A 21,216-nucleotide genomic window follows, 5' to 3' on the forward strand; every position below is an offset into this window, starting at 1 on the left:
CTCTTTGGGTTTTCGGTGGTAAGCAGCCTCGAATGCTGCAGACAAAAACATTGTAGACACAATAGCCCGCTCTGTCAATTGTTCTGTGTGTATGTATATTGTGAGTAAACACGTATTCATTACATTCAGGTATCCATAATCAACACATGGATGTACTGTTTGATGGCAAAACTGCCATTTAATGTATAGCACTAGGTAGTGATTGCTAAGTCCTTGTGTATCAACCCCTGCTCCACAAGCATTGGCTTTTTTTTTTTGCCACCCTAAACTTTAAAGATTTGGTACCGCTCTAAAATGATTAAGCACGGCCGAAAGATTTTGCCCAACAACACTCCCTTTCTAGTAATAATGCCAAAAGGAGGAATTTGAAGGTTCAGTAGCTCCACTATCACGTTGCAGGTACTTTCAGTCGCTCTACTGTCTTCTCACGTTGCTCTAGGATAGCAGGAGCCATCACCAAAGCTTTTGAAAGTAATTTAACCCCTAGGAGGTGTTATCAAGCTAGTTGCAGAAAACCATAAAGGGCCTGGGGTTCTATTCAGAGTAGTTTAGGCATCTGCCTTATAGAGGTACTAGTCGCCCTGAATATTTTTTTCCCTCCTTGAAGCTTTCCACATAGTAAGGCAAATTCAAATCACTAAAGCTATGCGGACAGGATGTAATCTGATTCTTTTCAGGATATGTGTTTTATGTACCCGTTAGACAATTGCAACATTCTGGAAATTTACATCTGACGTGAACGCAAATGTGCAAAAGTCTGTACTCTGATCTGAAATCCATACCCACCGTTTGTCATAGTTCTTTAAATAATGGTGGCTCATTTTCAGCTGATCAGTTTGATCCCTGAAACAGTTGGTTGGACGACTCTAGTTCCCACTCTTCAGACTCCATTTAGTCTTCAACACTTTTTGATGTGGAATTTTAAAGCAACCATCGGAAGTCTCATTAGATGCCATTGCAAGTGCTTTTCTTTTTAGAAGCAAACATGGGCTCTTGTGTAGGCCCTGAGACAATGTATTTAATTAGGTAATACACGTTTTCTCCTGTCATTTGACTTTGAAATAGTTTTCCAGAAGTTGTGGGTGTAATGACTCCCTGCCTTTATTTGATCCCATTCGGTCTGCTTTGGTTCAAATTTCCATATAGCTAGGAACTGACTAGATACATTAGTTTCCAACCAGGTTTTCAAGTCTTGTCAGTGGACATAAGAATTGAGCTAGCTCAAGGTGTCTTGCACCCAGGCTCAGACTACTACTGCCACAATGATCACCTCTCAGCACATCTGCTGAGTTCCCTGCTGAACCATTAGAATCATTTCACTCCAGAACATGTATCTGTACATAATCCACTTGAAGCTCAATGTTGTTCTTGCAGTCTTGTAGACTGTATTGTAACCAGTGCATTAATAAATAAGCTTTGTGCCTGCCCTTTGCTTGTAAATGGATGGCTTTCCTGTCCTTTCCAAGTTCCTGCTCATTCAATAGCTATTCTCCAGGTATGTCCTGCCCCATGAGTATTCCTGGATTATCATGGGATTTGACTGTGTGAGTTTTGTCCTTTTAGCCTGATGACCGGAAACTTTTATAAGGCATGTTCTTGTGATGTTTGACTTGCAGCATTGTGTAGGCCTTCTGTTTTTCCCCCCTGGATATTGTGCTTCCTTCCCCAAAGCGTTCCTATTAACTGGGATTCAAAATTGGATCTTGATTCTTTACCGTGATTAGTGCTTCACTTTCCCTGATTGAAATGAATCTTAATATTCATGTGTTTCTCCACATCCAGGGAGTTTTAAAACTCCCCTTTTTTCCTGCGTGTGTTTAAACATTGTACATAGCACGAGGTCCTACTCAGCTTGGTGCTCTTATTTTCCAAGTCTGTATAGCATGATTTAACCTTGTTAGGATTCGAACTCCCGACCTATAGACCAGAGCATGCTTCAGTGGTGGATGGTTACACTTTCTAAATCCTCTATATTCTACCTTCAATACCTTTCAGTGATTATCTTGCCAGTTCTGGGTGACTTTTAAAACTTGTGAGGACTGTTTGTTTCACATTGAGTAACAAATCTTTCATGGATAACTTCTGATTCTGCTTCGTTTAGAAGTGCCATTTGTCTTAGTTCTAAGTACTGTTTGTTGTAAATGTTGCATGTCCTTATTTGAAGCAGAATGGTTTGAGCCAAGCTTTGTTCAATTATGGGGTTGTTTTCCTTCCTTTTTACTTCTGCAACAATGGGCCTATTGTCGATGCTTTGTGTTTACTCACTGGAATTTAATCTAGTAGGCTAGCCATTTCATGTATTTAAAGACCCCAGTGTGTTTTGCACAGTTGACCAAACCGGCATTGTAAATGCTTGTCTGAAAAACTGATTGCTTTTCATGGAATACTATTGTGACTTATTTTAAATTCTTTCAAGATTTGGTAATTGTTAATCATTGTGGGTCTGACTAGTAAATATGGACTACTTCTGTGACTCCACAGTTTAGGCTGTTCGCAAACATGTTATTACAGCTTAGAGAAGACAGTCTTTGCGATCTTTTATCTTACTTTTATAAGGCCCATCGAGTTTTGTTTTCTTGTCCCTCTAGTGCTCTGCGAACCTCAACACTGCATCTGCATTCCTGAAAGTGCTCTTGTACGCAGCTAGTACAATTTCTTCAAGGATCCTACAGCAAGTGAAAATGATTAACTGCTTCTGCTGATCTCCTTCCTCCGCTGGCAATTCTTGGAGCTGCTCTCCCTGTAGACACCTCTTATTTGTGAACTTTCCAGCAGATGCTTGTGGTAGCAAGGGAGTTTTTTTTTTATCCCCCCCCCCCCCCAGACTTTTAGCTGCAGACTCTTCAAATTTTGAATATTCCCCAGACAGACTGGATCTGGAAAACTTTTCAGCAGTACCTCTGTGCGCCTCAAAGCGGTGCCTCGTAACTCTGCTCTGATGCCTTTCCACTCTGGAAACTACGTGCAGGACCTTTATATGCACCGCTCACACATGCTGACGTCTGTTCCTCTGGTTCCCAACCCCATATGCTGATCAGGAGCACCCTTCGTATCTCTCAGGCATTGTACCTCATATTTCTCCAGTGAGCAAGGGATGTCGCCTTCCAAAACTACAAGTTTCAATCCCTTTATGGACTGTTGCAAGCAAAGGTCTTTGACAGATCACCACTAGGTATGCTTGGAGTAAAGGCTCGACCCCAGACGCCACACGGCCTGCACTGATAGAGCAAAGGCCATCCGGGAACTTGAGTCAAAATTCTACATTGCCAAGCATAGGACTGGGCCTGGGTAGCTTTAAGCCACTGTCCACGTTCATGGTTCGTATCCATAGACTGAATGGCTTGATCGGCCGGTCTGCTTTGCCCTCCAAGTCTTCAGGTAAATCTTAAAGAAATATGAGAAGTTGAAGCTGGATTCTGTTCCCCTGCGCCACTCAGTCGCATAGGTCGCGCCACTTCTCATTCCTGAAGTTGGCCTGCTCTGGAGCCTGTCCCGCTACACATGCTGGCACAAATAAAGTTTATGGGGAGGAATGGCACGTCTTTTCTAATCTAAGCGCTCACGCAGTTATGCTCTGCCTCTTCAGATCTCTACGGACTCCCTCTGTTCCCCAAGGAGCTGTGAGGCTCTCCATTTGGAATGCTTCTGGCGGTTTTGCCTTGGCGCCTATTTGACACACTGAACCTGCCTTGCCTCCACTGTCCACCCCGCATTTGGCCACGAGACCTGTGCTGGCCCCAGGTTCAAAGATGCCTATGCCGACTCTTATGTGGGAGAAGGAGGACCCAATCGCGCACTCCAGCGTTAAGTAGGCATTGATCGAAAAGTAGCTGCAAATCCACCCAAGGCATCTCTTCCTCTATTGGGCATCCCAGCCCCTCAAGGAAGACAGTCCACCTTGTACTTTAAAAAAAAAAAACTTTTTTACACCAATTCTGACTGACCCAAGGGAATGATGACATTTGGTACGAGGACTTGCCTTGATACCTCTCCAAAGACATCATCCCGCCCCGCCCCCAACCGGGTATGCCACCTAGTAATCTACTTCCTATGTCGTGGGTAGAGAGGCTGATGTTCTTGACCTCCAGCTCCCCACCATTGAGGTAAAACAGAATGTGCTTCTTGAGGCCCTGTAACCAGGACAACCTTAAAAGCCTCTTCTCCCATTTATTGAAGCAATCCTTACCATCAGTGTGTCCAACCCCCTCAGAGGTTCCGGCACTTTTGCTGCTGAAATGCCCCCTACCCTTGAAGTCAGCAAGCCCCACCTGCCAAACCTCTTTAGTGTGACCTTTACAAAACAGCCACCTGGTGCAAGGCAAAATCCAGCGTTTTTTATAATATAAAAAGTTAATGTATTTATTTTCTTAATTTTTTTCCTTCCTTTTTTTTTTAGGGCTCGACTTGTGACGCAGCGCATGCGTTGCTCACCTTGGCGAGACCTATTGTCGTTGGTTTGGTTGGCGAAGGGGGACAGGGATGTGCACGCTCACGGCTCTTTCAGACTGCCCATGTGCACGCTCACGGCGTCTTTCAGCATGCGCCTGTTCAGTTGAGGTGCACGCTCACGGCGTCCCACTCACATCTCGCAACCCAGCTGGATGAGACCGCGTAGCTGCCATTGGCTGAAGAAAACTGTAAAACTGAAGGCGATTGGTTACTTTGGTTCAGTTGATGTTTTGGAAGTTAGACTTGGAGTTCGTACAGACCTCTCTTTTCCTGCAGAGCGCTATTCCTGTCTGATGTAGTGCTAACTACAAGAAACTGCAGTAAAACACCGTGCATCCCCGTGGTTAAACATGTGGGCTGTGGTGTGAATTCCAAATCTTATTTTTTGCCACTAGATGATCATGAGCAAATCTCAATCTCTTATTGGGTCTCCCTTTTCCTACTGCCACAACCGGTGTCACGTGGATGCAGTCTGAACCATAGTACTGGGAACATCATACGTGTATACTTAAGGCTTGAGAACCGGAAGCCAGATTGCGGGGTGGACTCCGGGCCTGGCAACTTCGGGGAGAGGATGGCGCCGCTGCTAAAGAATGGCTACCCAGGGCACGACCGGTACGTGTTTGCAGTGGACGTGGGCAGTACCATCCTCAAATGTCACGTCTACGACAAGGCTGCAGCTATCAGGGGAGCCAGCAGCAAGAAGGTGACTGTGGGGGGAAGGGGGTTGTGTGGGAGAAAAGGAGAGGGGGGGGGTCTGTGAGGGGCGAGGGGAGGGCCGTGCATACTGAGAAGGGAGTGCGTGAAAAGACCCGAAGTGTAAGGAACGGACAGTGAGACAATGCAGGGTTGCAAGAAGAGGTAGAGCAGGGAATGCAAGAGCGGAGTTATGCAGATCGGTCAAGTTCCCTACGTGTATGCTTGAGTTGGTCACCCGGCCCAATCTTTTGCTTTGCTTTTTAGGACTTCAAGTGTTTATTTTTATGAAGGGATAAGCAGGACTGCAAGTCGCAGCATGCAAAGGAAATCCTTGAATTGATGACTCCTATATTGTTGCGTTCTCTTGTATAAACGGATGGCTCTTGTGTTCAGGTTACTTTTGAGACCACAATTCAAAAAAGTCTTCAAACCATACAAAATGCAAATCTCCCTGTCACATTACTGCCTGATGTACACTGTGTTGTGGCTCAGTTTCACCCCTTCTGAGAGGAACAACAAAATGTTTTCTGTTTAGCCAGTCCACTATCGCTAATAACTGCCAACAGCCCTTCTAGAATATTACTTTGTTTGGTTCCTGCTCAGTTTTTGAGATCTTGTGACATCATTCACTGGACAGGCTGTCTAAACACACGTCGCACCCTCCATAGCTCGGCTGGTCATCTGGTCACGTTGGAATTTCCGTTGTGTTGTGAAGGCGGGAAGCTGCTTTCAGGGTCAGGTGGGATATAGTCATCCATCCATAACACCCTGCCAGGTCAGATTCTAGCTGCAGCCATTTGGCGCCTCCTACCATTGTCATGATGGAGGCAGCTCTCTTTTCCAAGTAGCTTCTTCGCAGCCTGTCTCGTGCCGTATGTGCATGGTAGGTTCATGCCAAGCTGACCTGAGCAATAGCAGGAGGCTGACAGGAAGACCTGCCAGGCGTACAACGCCCATTGGGCTGAAAGGGTTTCAAACCCCAACCCCCGTCGTGTGTGGCAGCCCGAACTGAGAGTTTCCCGGGCACACACACAGCTGCACCCGAGTACTTCAAGGTCTTTAAAAGACCATTTACGTGTTAATGAGGCTTTGTTGTTCTTTCACCCCTTCTTGCGCCTGCATCCCCACTCTGCCTATTGCTGGAAGAATTTGCCCTCCCTCCCAGAAATTTCATTTGGCTCTAGTTGCGCCTATGAGGGCTGCTATACCGCCGCAGAGGAGCACACACAAGTACCATTGGGCAAGAAAGAAACTGTCTTTCTCTCTTAGCCGCTCCAGGAAAGACATGGCTTGGCAGTTCGGGCTGGACTGTTCCCATGAGGCAAAGGGTCAAGACTGATTTGCATATGGCCATGTCTGAACTGGGGTGGTGTGGAGTGCAAAAAAAACGATGGATTTAGGCCCAGATCTCTGTACTGTGGTGAATGTATGACATTGTTCTGCATTCTGTCCAACTGTTTTGCATTTGTACACTACCACAACATGATTTAATAATATATTTGTGACCGTGTGCTCCAAAATGCTACCTTATCTCACTCTTGCTGAATGGGCGTGTCTCATTTATGACGCATGTTCTTTGTGATTTTTGAATTTTTCAGAATCCCTAGGAGTCCAATGATACATTGATGGCAGCACCCCTAGCCTGAGCCTGAAAATTGTTCCAGCACCACTGAGTAACAATTACACTGGCGATAATTAAAGCAGCACTCTGTAGAACCAGTAGCCTCAGCCCAGCCATAGCGAACCTGGAATTAGATCAGTGTACCATGCGCACAGTGACCTGCCCAGGCCATTCATGCATCCTATAAAGCCTCAGCAAAAAGTAAAGCTTGTTATACTTAGCCCTACTTTGCCCTATTCATGCAATCCATATGGAAGAGTTTCCCCTGGCGCTGTGCAATGCAATAGGTCTCGTATTTGCGAGAGTTTAAGCTATTGGCATTGTAAATGACAATGCCTTTTATTTATGTTTTTAAAAACCAACACGTAAATAAAAGGCATTGCCTTTTACAATGCCAATAGCTCAAACTCTCACAACTGCGAGACCTATTGCATTGCAAATGCTTGTTCATCTTTGTCTTTCTGACCAGATCGGCATGCGATAATTTCGGACTGGTGGGTTCTGCAGATAGTTTGAAGGTGGTATGCCTTCCCTGCAGCCCCACCCCCTTCTCCAAATGTCTGACTGAAACCCATATCCATTTTTGTTCCAGGAAGTGCATGTGTATTTGGTCAAAGGAGCTGTCAGGAAGTTGTGGCACTGGAAGTGTGAGGCGAGGTGGTTATTCCTGCTACTTTCTGGTGCCCACTCAACTCTTTCCTCGGAAAGGAGAAATTCTAGACTCTCCTCCTGTCCGCGGTCTTGTCTGCCCCCCGCCCTGAAGATTAAATTGCGGCATTGGACCAGAAGGACGCCCATTTCCTCATTCCCAGCCTGGCAATGCCATGTGGTTCGTAGTGAAACTGGAGCATTTCCAGTTCGCTGTGCGTCCCTTTTGGTCTCATCAGTGCTCTTTGGGTGTTCACGAAAGTGATGGTGGTGGCGGCAGCTCATCTTCAGAAGCATCAGTCTTTTACCTTGACTACAGGATATTGAAGGCGGGCTCTCGCCATGCAGTCGTCAGCCAACTCTTGACTATGTTGAACCTCCTGTCATTTTTGATGTTCACTATTAACATGCTGAAGTTCTATCTGACTCAAAAGCTTCCCTCATTGGAGCCATTCAGGAGACTGTTCGGTTCCGTGCCTTTCCCTCAGGAAAAAGTGTCCAAGACATTCCTTCTGATACCAATCTTTCAGCCTTACTCCTTACTCAGAGGCTTTGGGGGCGGATGGTCTCTTGCATCCTGATTGTGCACACCAGGTGGCATGTGTTGGCTCTGCAGTGTGATCTGAAGAAGTCTTAGTGGGCCCAACATCAAGGGAACCTCATTCAGATTTTGGAGAGGACTGTAAAAGATTTGCATTCGAAGTAGCTGGACTGCAATTGTCAGCGAAAAACCACTGTTTCCCACCCAGATTTGACAGTAGTGACTGATGCATCACTTCTTGGTTGAGGCAGCCATCTGGCAGAGGTGGAGATCAAGGGCCATCCACTTGGCATAGAAAGCCTTCCAGTCATCCATCAAAGGAAGTCTGCTACAGGTGCTCATGGACAACAGCACTGTCGTGGTCATGAAAAACCATGGCTGGTTACTGGCTCTGTACCAGAAGGCCCTGCACCTCTGGAAATGGCTGGACTGTCAAGGACATTTCCTGATGGTGAATCACCTGACAGGATCCTTAAATGCTAGGACAGACTAGATAAGCTGCCTGTTCCTAGTGGAGTTTGCAGGCCATCTCTTGCTCGGAGACTCATTCCACCTAGAGAGGAACTCTGAACTCCTGTGTACCGTCCCACCAATAAAACTCCTCCCATGAGCTTGATTGAAGATCAGGGCAGACCGGGCCCAAGTCACCCTTGTGGCTCTGGATAGGGCACAGAAAGTTTGGTTTTCCAAATTCCTAGGCTTGGGCATTCGTCCACCAATGAGGCTGCCCCTTCATGAGGACCTGCTGTCTCAGCAACAGGGCATGGTTCTGTACCTGGGCCAATGCAGTTCCACCTTCAGGCTTGGATTGGAGATTGAGCAGCGACCACTGAAAGCCTTCAACATTCCTCTGGAGTTAGTTGTCATCTTGGCAGCCAGGCGCCTTCATCAAAAACTGTGTACACCAGTTGTTGGAACAAATTTGAGAAGAGGTGTGGCTCTCGCCAGATTGAAACCTTAGGCCAAGTTATCTGACTCTGTTTCTGTCCCTTGCCTAGCAAAGATTTTCTTTGGGCACAGTTAGGGGGTCTCTTTTGGCCTTCTTACTGTTCTCAGATCCCTCTGTTTAAATCACCAGTTGTGATGCATTTTCCCTCTCATGGCCCGGTGGGAGCTTAATCTGGTCCTGACCTATCTGCAGTACACTCTATTTGAGCTGCTTCACAGGTGTACCTTGCAGCTCCTTACTATAAAGACTGTTCCTTGTCGCAATGACCACAGCACGGGAAGTTAATTTAAAGCTGTCAATCCACCATACACTACCTTCTTCCCAGACAAACTGGTTCTGCTGACTCGGGCATTCTTGCTGCCAAGTTGTGATGCTGTTCCACGTCTGTCAAACCATCACCTGCTGGCATTCTATGCTCTGCCTCACCCCTCTAGGGCGAAGGAGACGCTCCATGGCTTGAACCACAAAATAGGGCTGAGCTTCCATATACATTGTACCAGAAAAAAAACACGTGAACAATTTCGCTCTTTTTGGGGTTCTAAGGCTTGAAGAAAGGCAGTGCAGAAGAGAACTATATCCCACCGGATCGTGCTGTGTATATAATGATTGCTGCACAGTGACCAAAAAGCTGCTTCCAGAAGGACTTAGTTATCATTTTAGCCAGCCAAAGCTGCTGCCACTTTGTTAGCACACGGAAGCCCTATCCTAGATATCTGCAAGGTGGCTACATGGGTGCCCCTCCACGGGGCCTCAACAAATCTACTTGATATGACTAGTCTGATTTTATCAGGTCAAGCTATTTTTAGCACTTACTCGTCCATTGAGGCAAGTGAACTTTAGCAGGAAGGAGTAGGTGTTCTGTTCATTCAGAAAGTGAATGAGCAATAATGACTCCTATATCTTGTTTTTATCTTGATACATTTGTCTGTACAAGGACAGAGGTCAAATAGCAGCTTCTTTTTACTAATTGTTTCTTATCTCATCCTGGAAAATGGTGTTTATTTCTCTTTCTCTTATTACAGTTAGTTTGTGTCACGTTTGCTGTCTGACAATCATTGTGAAACATATGGCTGTAAGATGTGATGTGTTTTTTTCCAGCTCTTTTAAACCGCTTGTAAATGAATAGTACTAATGTAAAAATATATCCGAAATCACGAAAAATTTATTTTAGTAATTCAAAGTGTGATGCAAACAAAGACTTAATTAGGAGCAAAACCAATCAGAACACCTTACTTGGCGATGACCAATATTTTTTAGAAACTAGATTTCCAAACGTTATACACTATATAGTGAAAGTGGGTAGGAACGCACTGCTTGCATATAATGGCACCAATACCTCCATATCGTCTTAGTAGTTGTGGTTAAGTTTTCACACAAAGTTGATATTTTTCAGCTAATGCCGTCTTTCAAAATTGTATCTCTAGACACCAATGTTTTGGGATTCTTCCATTCTCCGAGAATATTTGCTGGACATACTGCAAATATGGTTCCATTTCTACAATCCGATAACCAGAAAATGATCGAACTACCCCACCTTTAAAATAACTTTTTATATCATTCTATGGAAGCGGTCCTCCCGCAGTATGACGAGGCACTTGCTGAGTGCCTTTAACTGATAGTGGTAAGGAAAACCCTTGACTAACAGCAGTTTAAGGCCTTTCCAGTCTTATGGATGGAGTCCCTGGGCCTACTGTCCAGCTGCTGTGGGCCTGCTACCGTAGCCTTGATCATGGTTAATTCCCCATGGCTGAGCCATCCTCCTTAATGCCTTCGCACTCGTGGCATTCCATTGGGGATAAGGCTACAGCTACAAGAAGGCCAGTCGAAGCTCACCCTGCTCCATTCATCATTTTTCCTGATCTTGAAATAATAGCATATTCTCTCAATATTTTTGGGATGCTTTTTCCTCCTGCCTGGTTTGCAGCTCATGGATACCATGGACTCGTCAAAGTATGTATGAGACTCCTAGTAGGGTGAGGTCATACAGCTCATACACCAGTGCCTTGTGCCAGATGAGCTACATCTTTGCACACAAATAGCAGATGGTCAATTTTTGCAGCTTTGATATGAATATTGTTATCCTTTGCAGCCTTAGACCATACATATTTAGAAATGTTCTGTTCTGTTCCCCTTATTAAAAAAACGGTCTTGGCACTGGTTTAGAGCAACTTTACCTATTGTTGTAAACTAGATTTGGTATGGCAGTGTTGCAGTCTTTTTTCTCTTTTAAGGTCAGCTAACATCCTAATTCCCCGTGCATTTTGGGTTACTTTGGAATAAGTCGTAGTTCATTTTTATTAGTAGAGCAAGGTACTTTTATGTCCCTATTCTTTCTGATGGTTTGAGTTCCCAGATTCCTTTTGCTGTACTATCCACCCTGTTTGATGGTATGGGTGCTCTGTTTTTCTGACCGTAAGTTGGTTAAATATGAATGTCGTTTCAGGGGCATGTAATGCTTTTTGTGGCGGTCAGCCTGCCATTTTTAGGTCCAGCCTAGTGCAGCACGCATACGCTGCTCTAGAAAAAGGACTTCTTGGAATCGCTCTGGGCTTTCCACACACTCGTGCGTATTTTTATTTATTTTTTGATTGGTCTTTGCGTGTGTCTCGCTAAAAAAGACATCACTCAATTGGCCAAAGGCATCTGCATGTATTCGCCCACGGCCTAAGCCAGCGGTTACGAGCAGGGGTGTGCTGTGTGCCATCTGTTCAGTATCAGATTTCAAAAGCCGTCGCGTAAACTTTGCGCGCGGCCAGGCACTGTTATTCTGTAAATAGCGCTTGTTTCTCTTAGACTTATTTGTCCATTGCCTCACTGGGCTAGGTGCCCTATTGGTTCCGTATTTACTCTCCGGCATATTGAGTGCTACTGTCCCCTGGAATTCTCTTCAGCTTCCAGGGCAGGGGCTCCTTTTATGCGTGGGTTTTCATCTTATTACCACACTTCCAGTTATTTATGCCCTGAGGTCCTCATTACCTGGTGTTCAGGACCTACCTTGTTGAGCTTGGGGTCCTTCTATCCGGTAAGGAGTCGAGTGTATTCTACCCGTAGTCTGCCGTGCCTCCTTTTTTCCGTCTAAGTTCTGGGGAATCAGTGCAATGTTTGGTTTCATAGCTTCTTGCGACTATGGGTGTTTTCTCCAGTGGGTGATCACTGCCCTTTGTGAGTTAGTCCCCTTCAGTTTGACTGTCTATGGTTTTATGCACATATGAGCTGGCTCTTTCCTGTGGGCGCATATCCAGTAGATCTCACCCTTCTGCACTCCAGGCAGATACCTACTGGTTAATTCCCTCCTGGTTACTATCCATTGGGGCTCTGGTTCCCTGCCCTATCCCCCCCCCCCCCCCCCCCCCCCCCCTCTTGATTATGTTCCAAGTTCTTTGATCTATCCCTTCGTGCTATCTTTACTAGGGCGTTTCTGCATTGTGTCCTATTTTTTTTATAGGCACGTCTGTTTTGAGGTTTCTAGGTGTGTTTCGTTCATGGCCCTTTGATCCTTCACGCTGTACACGGACAGTGGTTTTAGCAGATCAGATGACCCGTGCTACGAACCCCTTCCTGAGAGCCAAGAGCCCATCTCCTCCATCATGCTTAATCAGGGTGTTCAGTTGTATATAATGCTGTGTTGGTTTGTATAAAGGTAACAAATGCTTAATACTTTCTATTATAACTTTTCAACATGATGCAAAGCAGCCACAATGCTCTACAACTTAGCCAAGATTTCTGGCTAAACACACAAATCCCAAAGGCGAGACATATTGGGTATGCCAATGCTTGTTTACAATGGAGCCAGAAGATTCGACTACTCTAAATATCACCTGACATCGGTGATGAAGAATTGCCTAGGAAAAATGTACAGCTGCTGCCTGGCACCGGGAACATTTTTCAAGTACGGAATGTGTGTGAGAGCTAACCATCAGAAATAATGTTACCAAAGCTAAGTAACTTAATGCTTCAAAATAAATGAAATGGTCTTCTCTTTAATTGTCTTATGTTTGTTTTAACAGGGCATATCTTGGTTCTAAAGACCTTTTTCCTTATGACGAGTGCAAAGAAAAGTTTGGGAAGTCCAACAAACGAAAAGGATTCACTGAAGGATTGTGGGAAATTGAGAATAATCCAACTGTCAAAGCTGGCCAAGAGGTATTCTGTTTTTATAAAATTAGTTGACATCCACCTTTAACAAACCCCATTCAGATTCCTGGAAATTGGAAGATTAATTCTAGCATCTCCTGTTTATCTGTCATAGCCTTATTAAAGTAACTTTTTAGGAGTATAAAGGGGCTTGGATTGTAGCTAGGCAAATGTCCATCAGTGCTGTTGAAGACTTTTGGTTGTGTTTAAAGTTTTCCTACAGGTTCTTGGATATCAATGTCCAGACTGGGGGGGTGGGAAAGGTTACCCAGGTATGATGGGACGGAGAGGTAGGGATGCTGTTCTCGGTAGTCACATTTCAGCCTCTTTCAATGCTGATTGATGAATGGAACAGAAAGAAGAGTTTACCCATATCATTTTTGACTTGGCTTTTTTTGGCATACTCAATCCTTCTTGGTTGCTGCGAGTGAGAGAAACCTGATGCTATGCTAGCTCCTCTTTTTTCTTTTCTGTCATATCGGTCAGAGGCCGCTCCATACTACTTGATTGCTTTGAGTGAGTAGCCGGGTGCTATGCTAGCTCCTCTTCTTTCTGTAATATCGTTCAGAGGCTGTGTTCCACTCTCCTTTTCAAGTCTGCTTTCAAAACTCTTTGTGGGGGGCCCCTTGTGCTCCATCCACTTCACAATACTTTTTATTTTACATTTGGATTTTGTGGCCACTCCTATTGGATCCTAACATTTTATTTGTGAACCTGTGACGCACAAGTTCTCTGGTACATGGAAACAGACATGTTCGAGGCATGTGGGCTGCTGAATTCATATCTATAGCATATATCGCCGCCTAGTGTTGGGTCCGGATGATTGCACATTGTTGTCCTGGAAGAGTCTTCGAAGTATCACGAGATAGGTGGCTCCTCCCCTGGACTACAGTGCGCATGGGCATCGACTCCATCCTCAGATTGTTTTTTTCCGCCATTGGGTTCGGATGTAATTTCGTTATCTCCAGTTCGGAATCAACATACACTTTTTCGAGGCCCGAAGGCCTTTTTCGAACCGTCGGTATTGTTTGCATTCGGTGCACGGTTCTGTTCCAACTCAGTTCGAGTCGGATATCCAGGGAGTCGTGTGACTCTTCTGTGATCGAGGCCCAGTCGACGCAGTAAGACTTTCGACTGCATGGAACGGAGTCCAATCAAAAACTGTCCCGTGTGTGGATCGAAGTATCCCCACATTGACGTCCACCTAGTGTGCAACAAGTGCCTGTCGCCGGACCACGACGAAGCCAACTGTATGGCTTGTTCCAGGTTTCGTTCAAAGAAGACGATTTCGGCTTTGGCGCGTGGCGCGCCTCGAGGCCCGGCGCTCGGCCCCGGCACCGGTGGACATCTTTGACGAAGAAGCAGACGAACAAGAGGTTCAGATGCAGATTTCACCTCCAACGGTGGACATCGAATACGACTACGAAGCGAATGTCGGAGGCCAAGACGTAGAAGAAGAAGAAGTCGTCGACGAGGTAGGAGACGACGATGAGGCCTATGGGGCCATGGAAGATAGCTCAGAGGAAGAGCTATGCCCCGTTCGAACAATTACAAAGGCTCAGGTCGAGGGATCGCCACACGGCCTTACCCAAGACCTTATACCAGCATCCACGGCCCCGCCTTCCGGCCCGGCTACGGACACTTCGGCGGAGCCGCCATTGTCAAACGAAACCGAAAGTGAAACCATCGGTGTCGACAAAAACAAAAGTGGTTGAGGCGCCATCGAAACCGAAGACATCTGCTGCCTCTTCGGCACCGTCGTCTTCCGAGGTGTCGGGGGCCATCGAAGCCGAAGAAAGCCATCGACCCGGTCAAGTCGGGCAAAAGCGTCGTGCCGAAAATGGTCAAGGACGTCGAGCAGAGGTCCAAAAAGGGCGTCGAGGCTGAGTCAAGCAAGGACGTCAAGCCGAAGTCCAAAAAGGGCGTCCAGCCGAAGTCTAGCAAGGGCGTCGAGCCGAAGACTGGGGCCCCGAAGCCAGTAGTCCAGACCGCCGATCCGAAACAGTCGGCATCGACGTCTGCTGCCACGGACAAAGATCGTAGCGCCCCTAAGAAGGATGATCCTACGCCTCGGACGGAAAAGTCAAGGTCATCGACGCTCTAGTCTCCCCATGTTGGTGGACCGAGGTCGGCTGTCGGGTCGACGAAACCATCCGCTTCCTTTACGTAGCAGGTCTCGGACTCCCTCAAACGAATTAGGGACAAGGCTTCAACGGTGGAACCAACGACACCTTCCACCCCGAAGCAATCTGTTCCGACGCCAAAGACTTCTATCTCTGGATGACCCCACTGCTGGAAGTACGGGCGGAGTACTGATGGATGTAACTCCCACTCATGCATCTGGTGGCTGTACCTGCTGAGCAGATCCGCCATCTGATTGTCCTTGCCCGGGAGGTGTTCCGCCATGAGGAATATGTTCCTCTGAATGGCCCACTTCCACATGCTCTGAGCCAGATGAGACAACTGTGGAGAGTGTGTACCTCCCTGCTTTTGGATGTAGTACATGGCCGTCATGTTGTCCGTCCGGACCAAGATGACCTTGTTGCACAGATGTACCTTGAAGGACTTTAGTGCCATGAAGATCGCCATCAGTTCTAGATAGTTGATGTGCATTTTCTTTTGCTGCGTCGTCCATAGTCCCTGCACCGTGTAGTGGAGTACATGAGCTCCCCATCCCTGGAGAGATGCGTCCGTCGTCAGGATAATCTGTGGCACAGGCTCTTGGAACGGTCGGCCCATGCAAAGGTTGTGTGGATTCCACCAATGCAGAGAGTTGTATGCCCGACCGGTCACCAACACTAGGTCGTTCAACTGTCCTTGAGCCGGAGTCCACTGATGTGCCAAGCATTCTTGGAGCGGGCGCATATGCAACCTCGCGTGCGGGACTATGAAGATGCAGGAGGCCATCATGCCTATCAACTGCATGAACACTCTCGCTGGAAGTGAGTGTTGCGGTCTGAACTTTTGGATTAGCGACTGGATGTTGTAGATCCTCACTGAATTTGGCTGAGCCGTGGCCGCCAGAGTATCTATCGTCGCGCCCAGATACTGTCGCACATGGGCCGGCTGAAGGTGCGACTTCGGATAGTTCAGTGAGAAGCCCAGACCGTGAAGAAGGTGAATGGTGTGGGACATGTCGGCGGCGCACTGCTGGGCTGACTTTGCCTGAACCAGCCAGTCGTCCAGATAAGGGTAGACATGGACGTTCTGTCTCCGGAGGTGCGCAGCCACTGTCGCCAGACATTTCGTGAACACTCTGGGGGCTGTGGTCACTCCGAAAGGAAGGACCTTGAATTGATAATGCCGGTTCTGAATGGTGAATCTGAGGTATTTCCTGTGTGATGGATGGAGTGGAATGTGAAAGTAAGCATCCTTGAGATCCAAGGTTGCGAGGAAGTCTCCCTGATTGAGCAACGGAAGAACCTGCTGCAGTGTTAGCATGTGGAAGTGTTCTGAGAGAATGTACTGGTTTAGGGGCCTGAGGTCCAGAATAGGTCTGAGGGACCCGTCCTTCTTTGGGATTAAGAAGTACAGGGAATACACCCCTGTGCCTTCTTCCTCCACTGGCAAGAGATCTATTGCGCCTTTTTGCAGCATGACAAGAACCTCCTGCTGCAATAAGTGCAAATGCTCTGTGGACATAGGACGGTGTTTTGGTGGTATGTTGGGTGGAGTGGACGTTAGCTCCAAACATTAGCCGAACTGGATAAGTTTCCTGACCCACCTGTCTGTGGTGATGGATTTCCAGACTGGCAGGAACTGCTTGAGTCTCCCCCCCGACAGGTGTTGGATGGTCGGGGGGCAGTGACAGGGCGTCACTGCTTGTTGGTGGCGGAGGAACGGGAGTTGTTGCCCCTGCCTCTGCCCTTGGTGCTGTTGCCCCGGTATCCTCCTCTATTTTGCTTGGTGTAAGAGGATTGCGCCCCACCTTTATTGAATTGTGTTTGTTGGGACATCTGGCCTCTGGAAACACCTCTATTGCTTGAGCGACGAAAAGTGCTCCCCGAAACTGTTGGGACTGGAGAGCCCCCATGGACTTGGCAGTCTCGGTATCCTTCTTTATTTTTTCCAGGGTGGTATCCACCTCTGGACCAAATAATCTGTCAGGGTTTACCGGCTTTGTATTTCCGGCTTAAAACCGGAGATCCTAAGCCATGCCTGACGTCTCCGCATCACACTGGTATTAATTGCCCTGGCTGCAGTGTCCGCAACATCAAGTGCGCACTTGATGGAAGCGTTAGAGATGAGCTTCCCTTCTTGGATAAGCATCTGCCTCCTTATATTGGTCTGGTAGATGCTGCAACAGGGTCTCTAGCGTGTCGTAGTGTGCCCTGTCGTATCTAGCCAGGAGAGCCTGCGTGTTAGAGATACGCCAGATATTGGCCGCCTGAGCTGCTACTCTTTCCTGATGCCTCCAGTACTTTAGATTCTTTGTCTGGGGGAGGAGCTTCACCAGTGGTCTGCGAATTCGCCCTTTTGCGGGCATTAGAAACTACCAGCGAGTCCAATGGCAACTGGCCCTTGATGTAGGTAGGATCGCCAGGTGCCGGTCTGTATTTTTTCTCAATTCTAGGGTTGACTACCCTTGACCTGCGGTCTTAGAGTTTGGCTACCTTGATTTGCCTCCTGAATGCATGGACATCATCCGGGAGGCAAGAAAGCCCACCACTAGGGCCTGCTATGCAGCAAAATGGAAGCGTTTTGTCATTTACTGTACAGAACATCACATCAACCCGCTAGATGCATCCATTCCTAACATCTGTTATTTGTTACATCTTTACAAATGCAATCTAGCATGTGCTTCCATTCGGATACACTTATCCGCCATAGCGGCTTATCTCCAAAACAGGCAGCATCTCTCCGTTTTCAGGGTGCCTGCCATTAAAGCCTTCCTGGAAGGGCTAAAACGGGTCATCCCTCCCAGGTCCCCGCCAGCTCCTGTATGGAACCTCAATGTGGTCCTCACCAGGTTGATGGGCCCACCTTTTAGCCTCTGCATTCCTGTGAGATTCAGTTCTTAACATGGAAAGTGGCTTTTCTCATTGCCATTACGTCTCTACGGCGTGTTAGTGAGCTACAGGCGCTCACTGTACAAGAGCCATTCATTCAAATTCACTCCAACAGGGTGGTGCTGCGCACTAACCCTAAATTTCTTCCTAAAGTGGTTTCGCAGTTTCATGTCAATCAGACCATTGAACTGCCCGCGTTCTTTCAAAACCCTGAGACAGTGGCCGAAAGAATGCTCCACACTCTTGATGTCAAACGAGCGTTGATGTACTACATTGATAGGACCAAAGACTTTAGAAAGACACAACAGCTTTTTGTTGCCTTTTCAGCCCAGCACAAAGGTAACCCCATTTCCAAAGCAGGGATAGCCAGGTGGATCGTTAAGTGTATTCAGATTTGCTACCACAAGGCTAAGCGCACTTTGACGGTCCCCCCAGAGCCCACTCCACCCGCAAGTTGGGGGCCTCCATGGCGTTCCTGGGTAATATTCCTTTGGAAGATATTTGTAGAGCAGCCACATGGTCTACACCACATACATTTACTAAACATTACTGTGTAGATGTGCACGCGAAACAGCAGGCAGCTGTAGGACAGGCTGTTCTTAAAACGCTTTTTCAGACTTCTGCAGCTGGCACAGGCGGCCGCCGTTAATGGAGGGACTGCTATGTATTCTATGCTATAGATATGAATTCAGCAGCCCACATGCCTCGAACTGAATATGCTACTTACCAGTATGCATCTGTTCTTGGCATGTAGGGCTGCTGACATTCATATCGCCCGCCCTCCTCCCCGGCGCCTGTAGCGGCTGCAGACTTTCTTACATTTACTCTTAGCATGGCCATCACTTACACTGTTACACTCCATCTTTGCCACAATGGCTAAAAACAATCTGAGGATGGAGTTGATGCCCATGCGCACTGTAGTCCAGGGTAGGAGCCACCTATCTCGTGATACTTCGAAGACTCTTCCAGGACAACAATGTGCCATCTGGACCCAACACTAGGCGGCGATCTATGCTATAGATATGAATGTCAGCAGCCCTACATGCCAAGAACGGATGCATACTGGTAAGTAGCATATTCATTTTTCCACTGCCTATCCAGCACTTTCAAGGTAGCATTTAAACTCTTGGGCTTAGCTCTGATAAAACAGATTCCTCATCAGACTTCACTAATATTGGTTGGTTGGTTAAACATGGCAACTCCTATGCTTTCTGATACCCACAACTGCAATTTGGGCAAAAACGTTGGTTCTGTTTGAACTTAAAAAAAAAAAATCACATCGACACTGTAGACCAGGTTGAGAGAAATCCTTTCTATTCTTCCTGCATTTTGTGAAACTACCATCTAGAGCAACATTTCTCTATGGCTTGATTACTTTAATTCTCCTTGTACGACCCTCCCCAAATAGGTCCCCTTGACAGATCAGTTAATACAGGGTGCGGCAGCCTAGCTCTTTTGAAACATGTTGTCGTATCTCTTATTGCAATGCTTCGGTTCCATCACAGAGCAGTAGATAACTCTGGTTCTGCTCTCACCCCCACTGATTCATAACATCAGCCTTCACTGTTCCTTAATTAATCTTATGCGATCTTGCACTTCCTCAGGACCCACGGAGGGCAGTGAGCTTTTTCAGTAACTATACCTAAAGGTAGACCTGATCTTCTGTCTGCCCTGTGTGCTACCACAACCAACTCCTGCCCCCCCACACACCAGAACACTAAAGTGGCTCTTACAGAATAGTAAGCCACCGCTAGACACTTCCACTGGAAATGGGCCCAGCTTTTTGTGCTCCATTCAAAGCATGTCACTGTGAAGGTTTTTATGCTACATACTTCTTTGAAACAAGTTGAAACTGATGGCTGCCACTGTAGTAGTAGTAGTAGTAGTACAGTGTGGCTGTTGCAGTGTCATTTAATCATTTTAGATATTTCTGCTTCGCGTCATAACTCTGGGCTTCTTATTGCTATTTATGTATGTGTAGATTTACCCAAGTAAATATTTTCTCTTGTCAGCCGCCCCAGAAGAAAGGTGAGGCAGATGCTGAGTGTGATGCAGATGCAGAAGGAGATGGGGAAAAGAAAGGCAATACAGAGGGAAGCAGTGATGAAGAAGGAAAACTGATTATTGATGAGCAGTCAAAGGAAAAAAATGAGAAGGCTGGGATCAAAAGGAAAGCAGACGATGCATTGGAGGTAAACTGGACACGTTCATTGGTTGGCAGATTGGAGTGTTTTAATTGAACCTAATTGAGAGCTGTATGTCATAAATTGTGCTGCAAGTGTGGAAGAGGGGAGGATTACGGTCGGCACAATGTATGTATGGGGATGGGGGCTTTACATGATTAAATATGTAAGTATGTAATGCCTATGCTGTTACGGCAAGCTTTGTGCAGAGTCTTCCCTTACTGTCCAGAGATGTAAGCTCTAGAAAGTATGCTAGTATGTGCACTTCTCCTTCCTTGCAACACCTGATCTGAATCTTATATTCACAACCATTCTGTTATGTCTTACGATTTTTTTGATAGAGCTGTTTAGTATATTGATGAGAGGAATGACCATAATGAGACTAGCATTGTTGGACAAGAATAAACTGTTATGAACTAATTGTGATAACTGACAGTTTAACTACAGTCTGATCTAATTACTCAATTATTCAATGTGCTTACAAGACCCTACAGGTAGACATTGTACAAAAGCATTTTACACTTTAGTTGTATTAAACAACCTGTGACTAATTTAGTGTGCTCAAGGTTAGGCTGTGGAAAAGAGATGTTTTATGTGAAGACCAATATAACCCTAGGCCAACAAGACTTTCATAAAAAACATTTAACACTGAAGTTTATACACTGGGTGCCTTAGGAAATATGCTGCATGTAAATTAAATGGGAAAAAATGTTCTAGCAACGCTGCTCAAATATATCCACTTTTCCAGTAAGACTAGGAAGACTCATTTTGTAGTTCTGTTGTAGAAGATAGGTTTGTGTTCATCTCAGTGAAGTTGATGAAGTGAAAGATGCAGAGTTCAGTTGAGAATGGTTGTACATCTTGATTAAATTATCAGCTTGCCTGTATGTTAATAGTACTTGAGTGCCAACATTCTAAACTGATGAATACCAACCATGCCGCTCCCTCTCCGTCTGACTGAACCTGCCTTCAGACGAGCTCTA

The 21,216-nt window shown here is 46.4% G+C and overlaps 1 protein-coding gene across 2 annotated transcripts in view; it reads left to right on the forward strand.

Annotated features, from left to right (window-relative positions):
• Nucleotides 1-21,216, forward strand: part of HDGF (heparin binding growth factor) — a 124,185-nt gene that overhangs the window by 40,740 nt on the left and 62,229 nt on the right. For both annotated transcript variants that reach the window (XR_013603448.1, XM_078668452.1), the window contains exons 3-4: nt 12,915-13,050; nt 20,063-20,242. Coding sequence is in view for 1 of the 2 variants with exons in the window: in XM_078668452.1 (XP_078524578.1) it covers nt 12,915-13,050; nt 20,063-20,242 (316 nt within the window). In the remaining variant the exon portion in view is untranslated. The remainder of the gene's footprint in view (nt 1-12,914; nt 13,051-20,062; nt 20,243-21,216) is intronic.

Source organism: Lissotriton helveticus, chromosome 12 (genome assembly GCF_964261635.1).
Source record: "Lissotriton helveticus chromosome 12, aLisHel1.1, whole genome shotgun sequence".
Taxonomy (NCBI): Eukaryota; Metazoa; Chordata; class Amphibia; order Caudata; family Salamandridae; genus Lissotriton; species Lissotriton helveticus.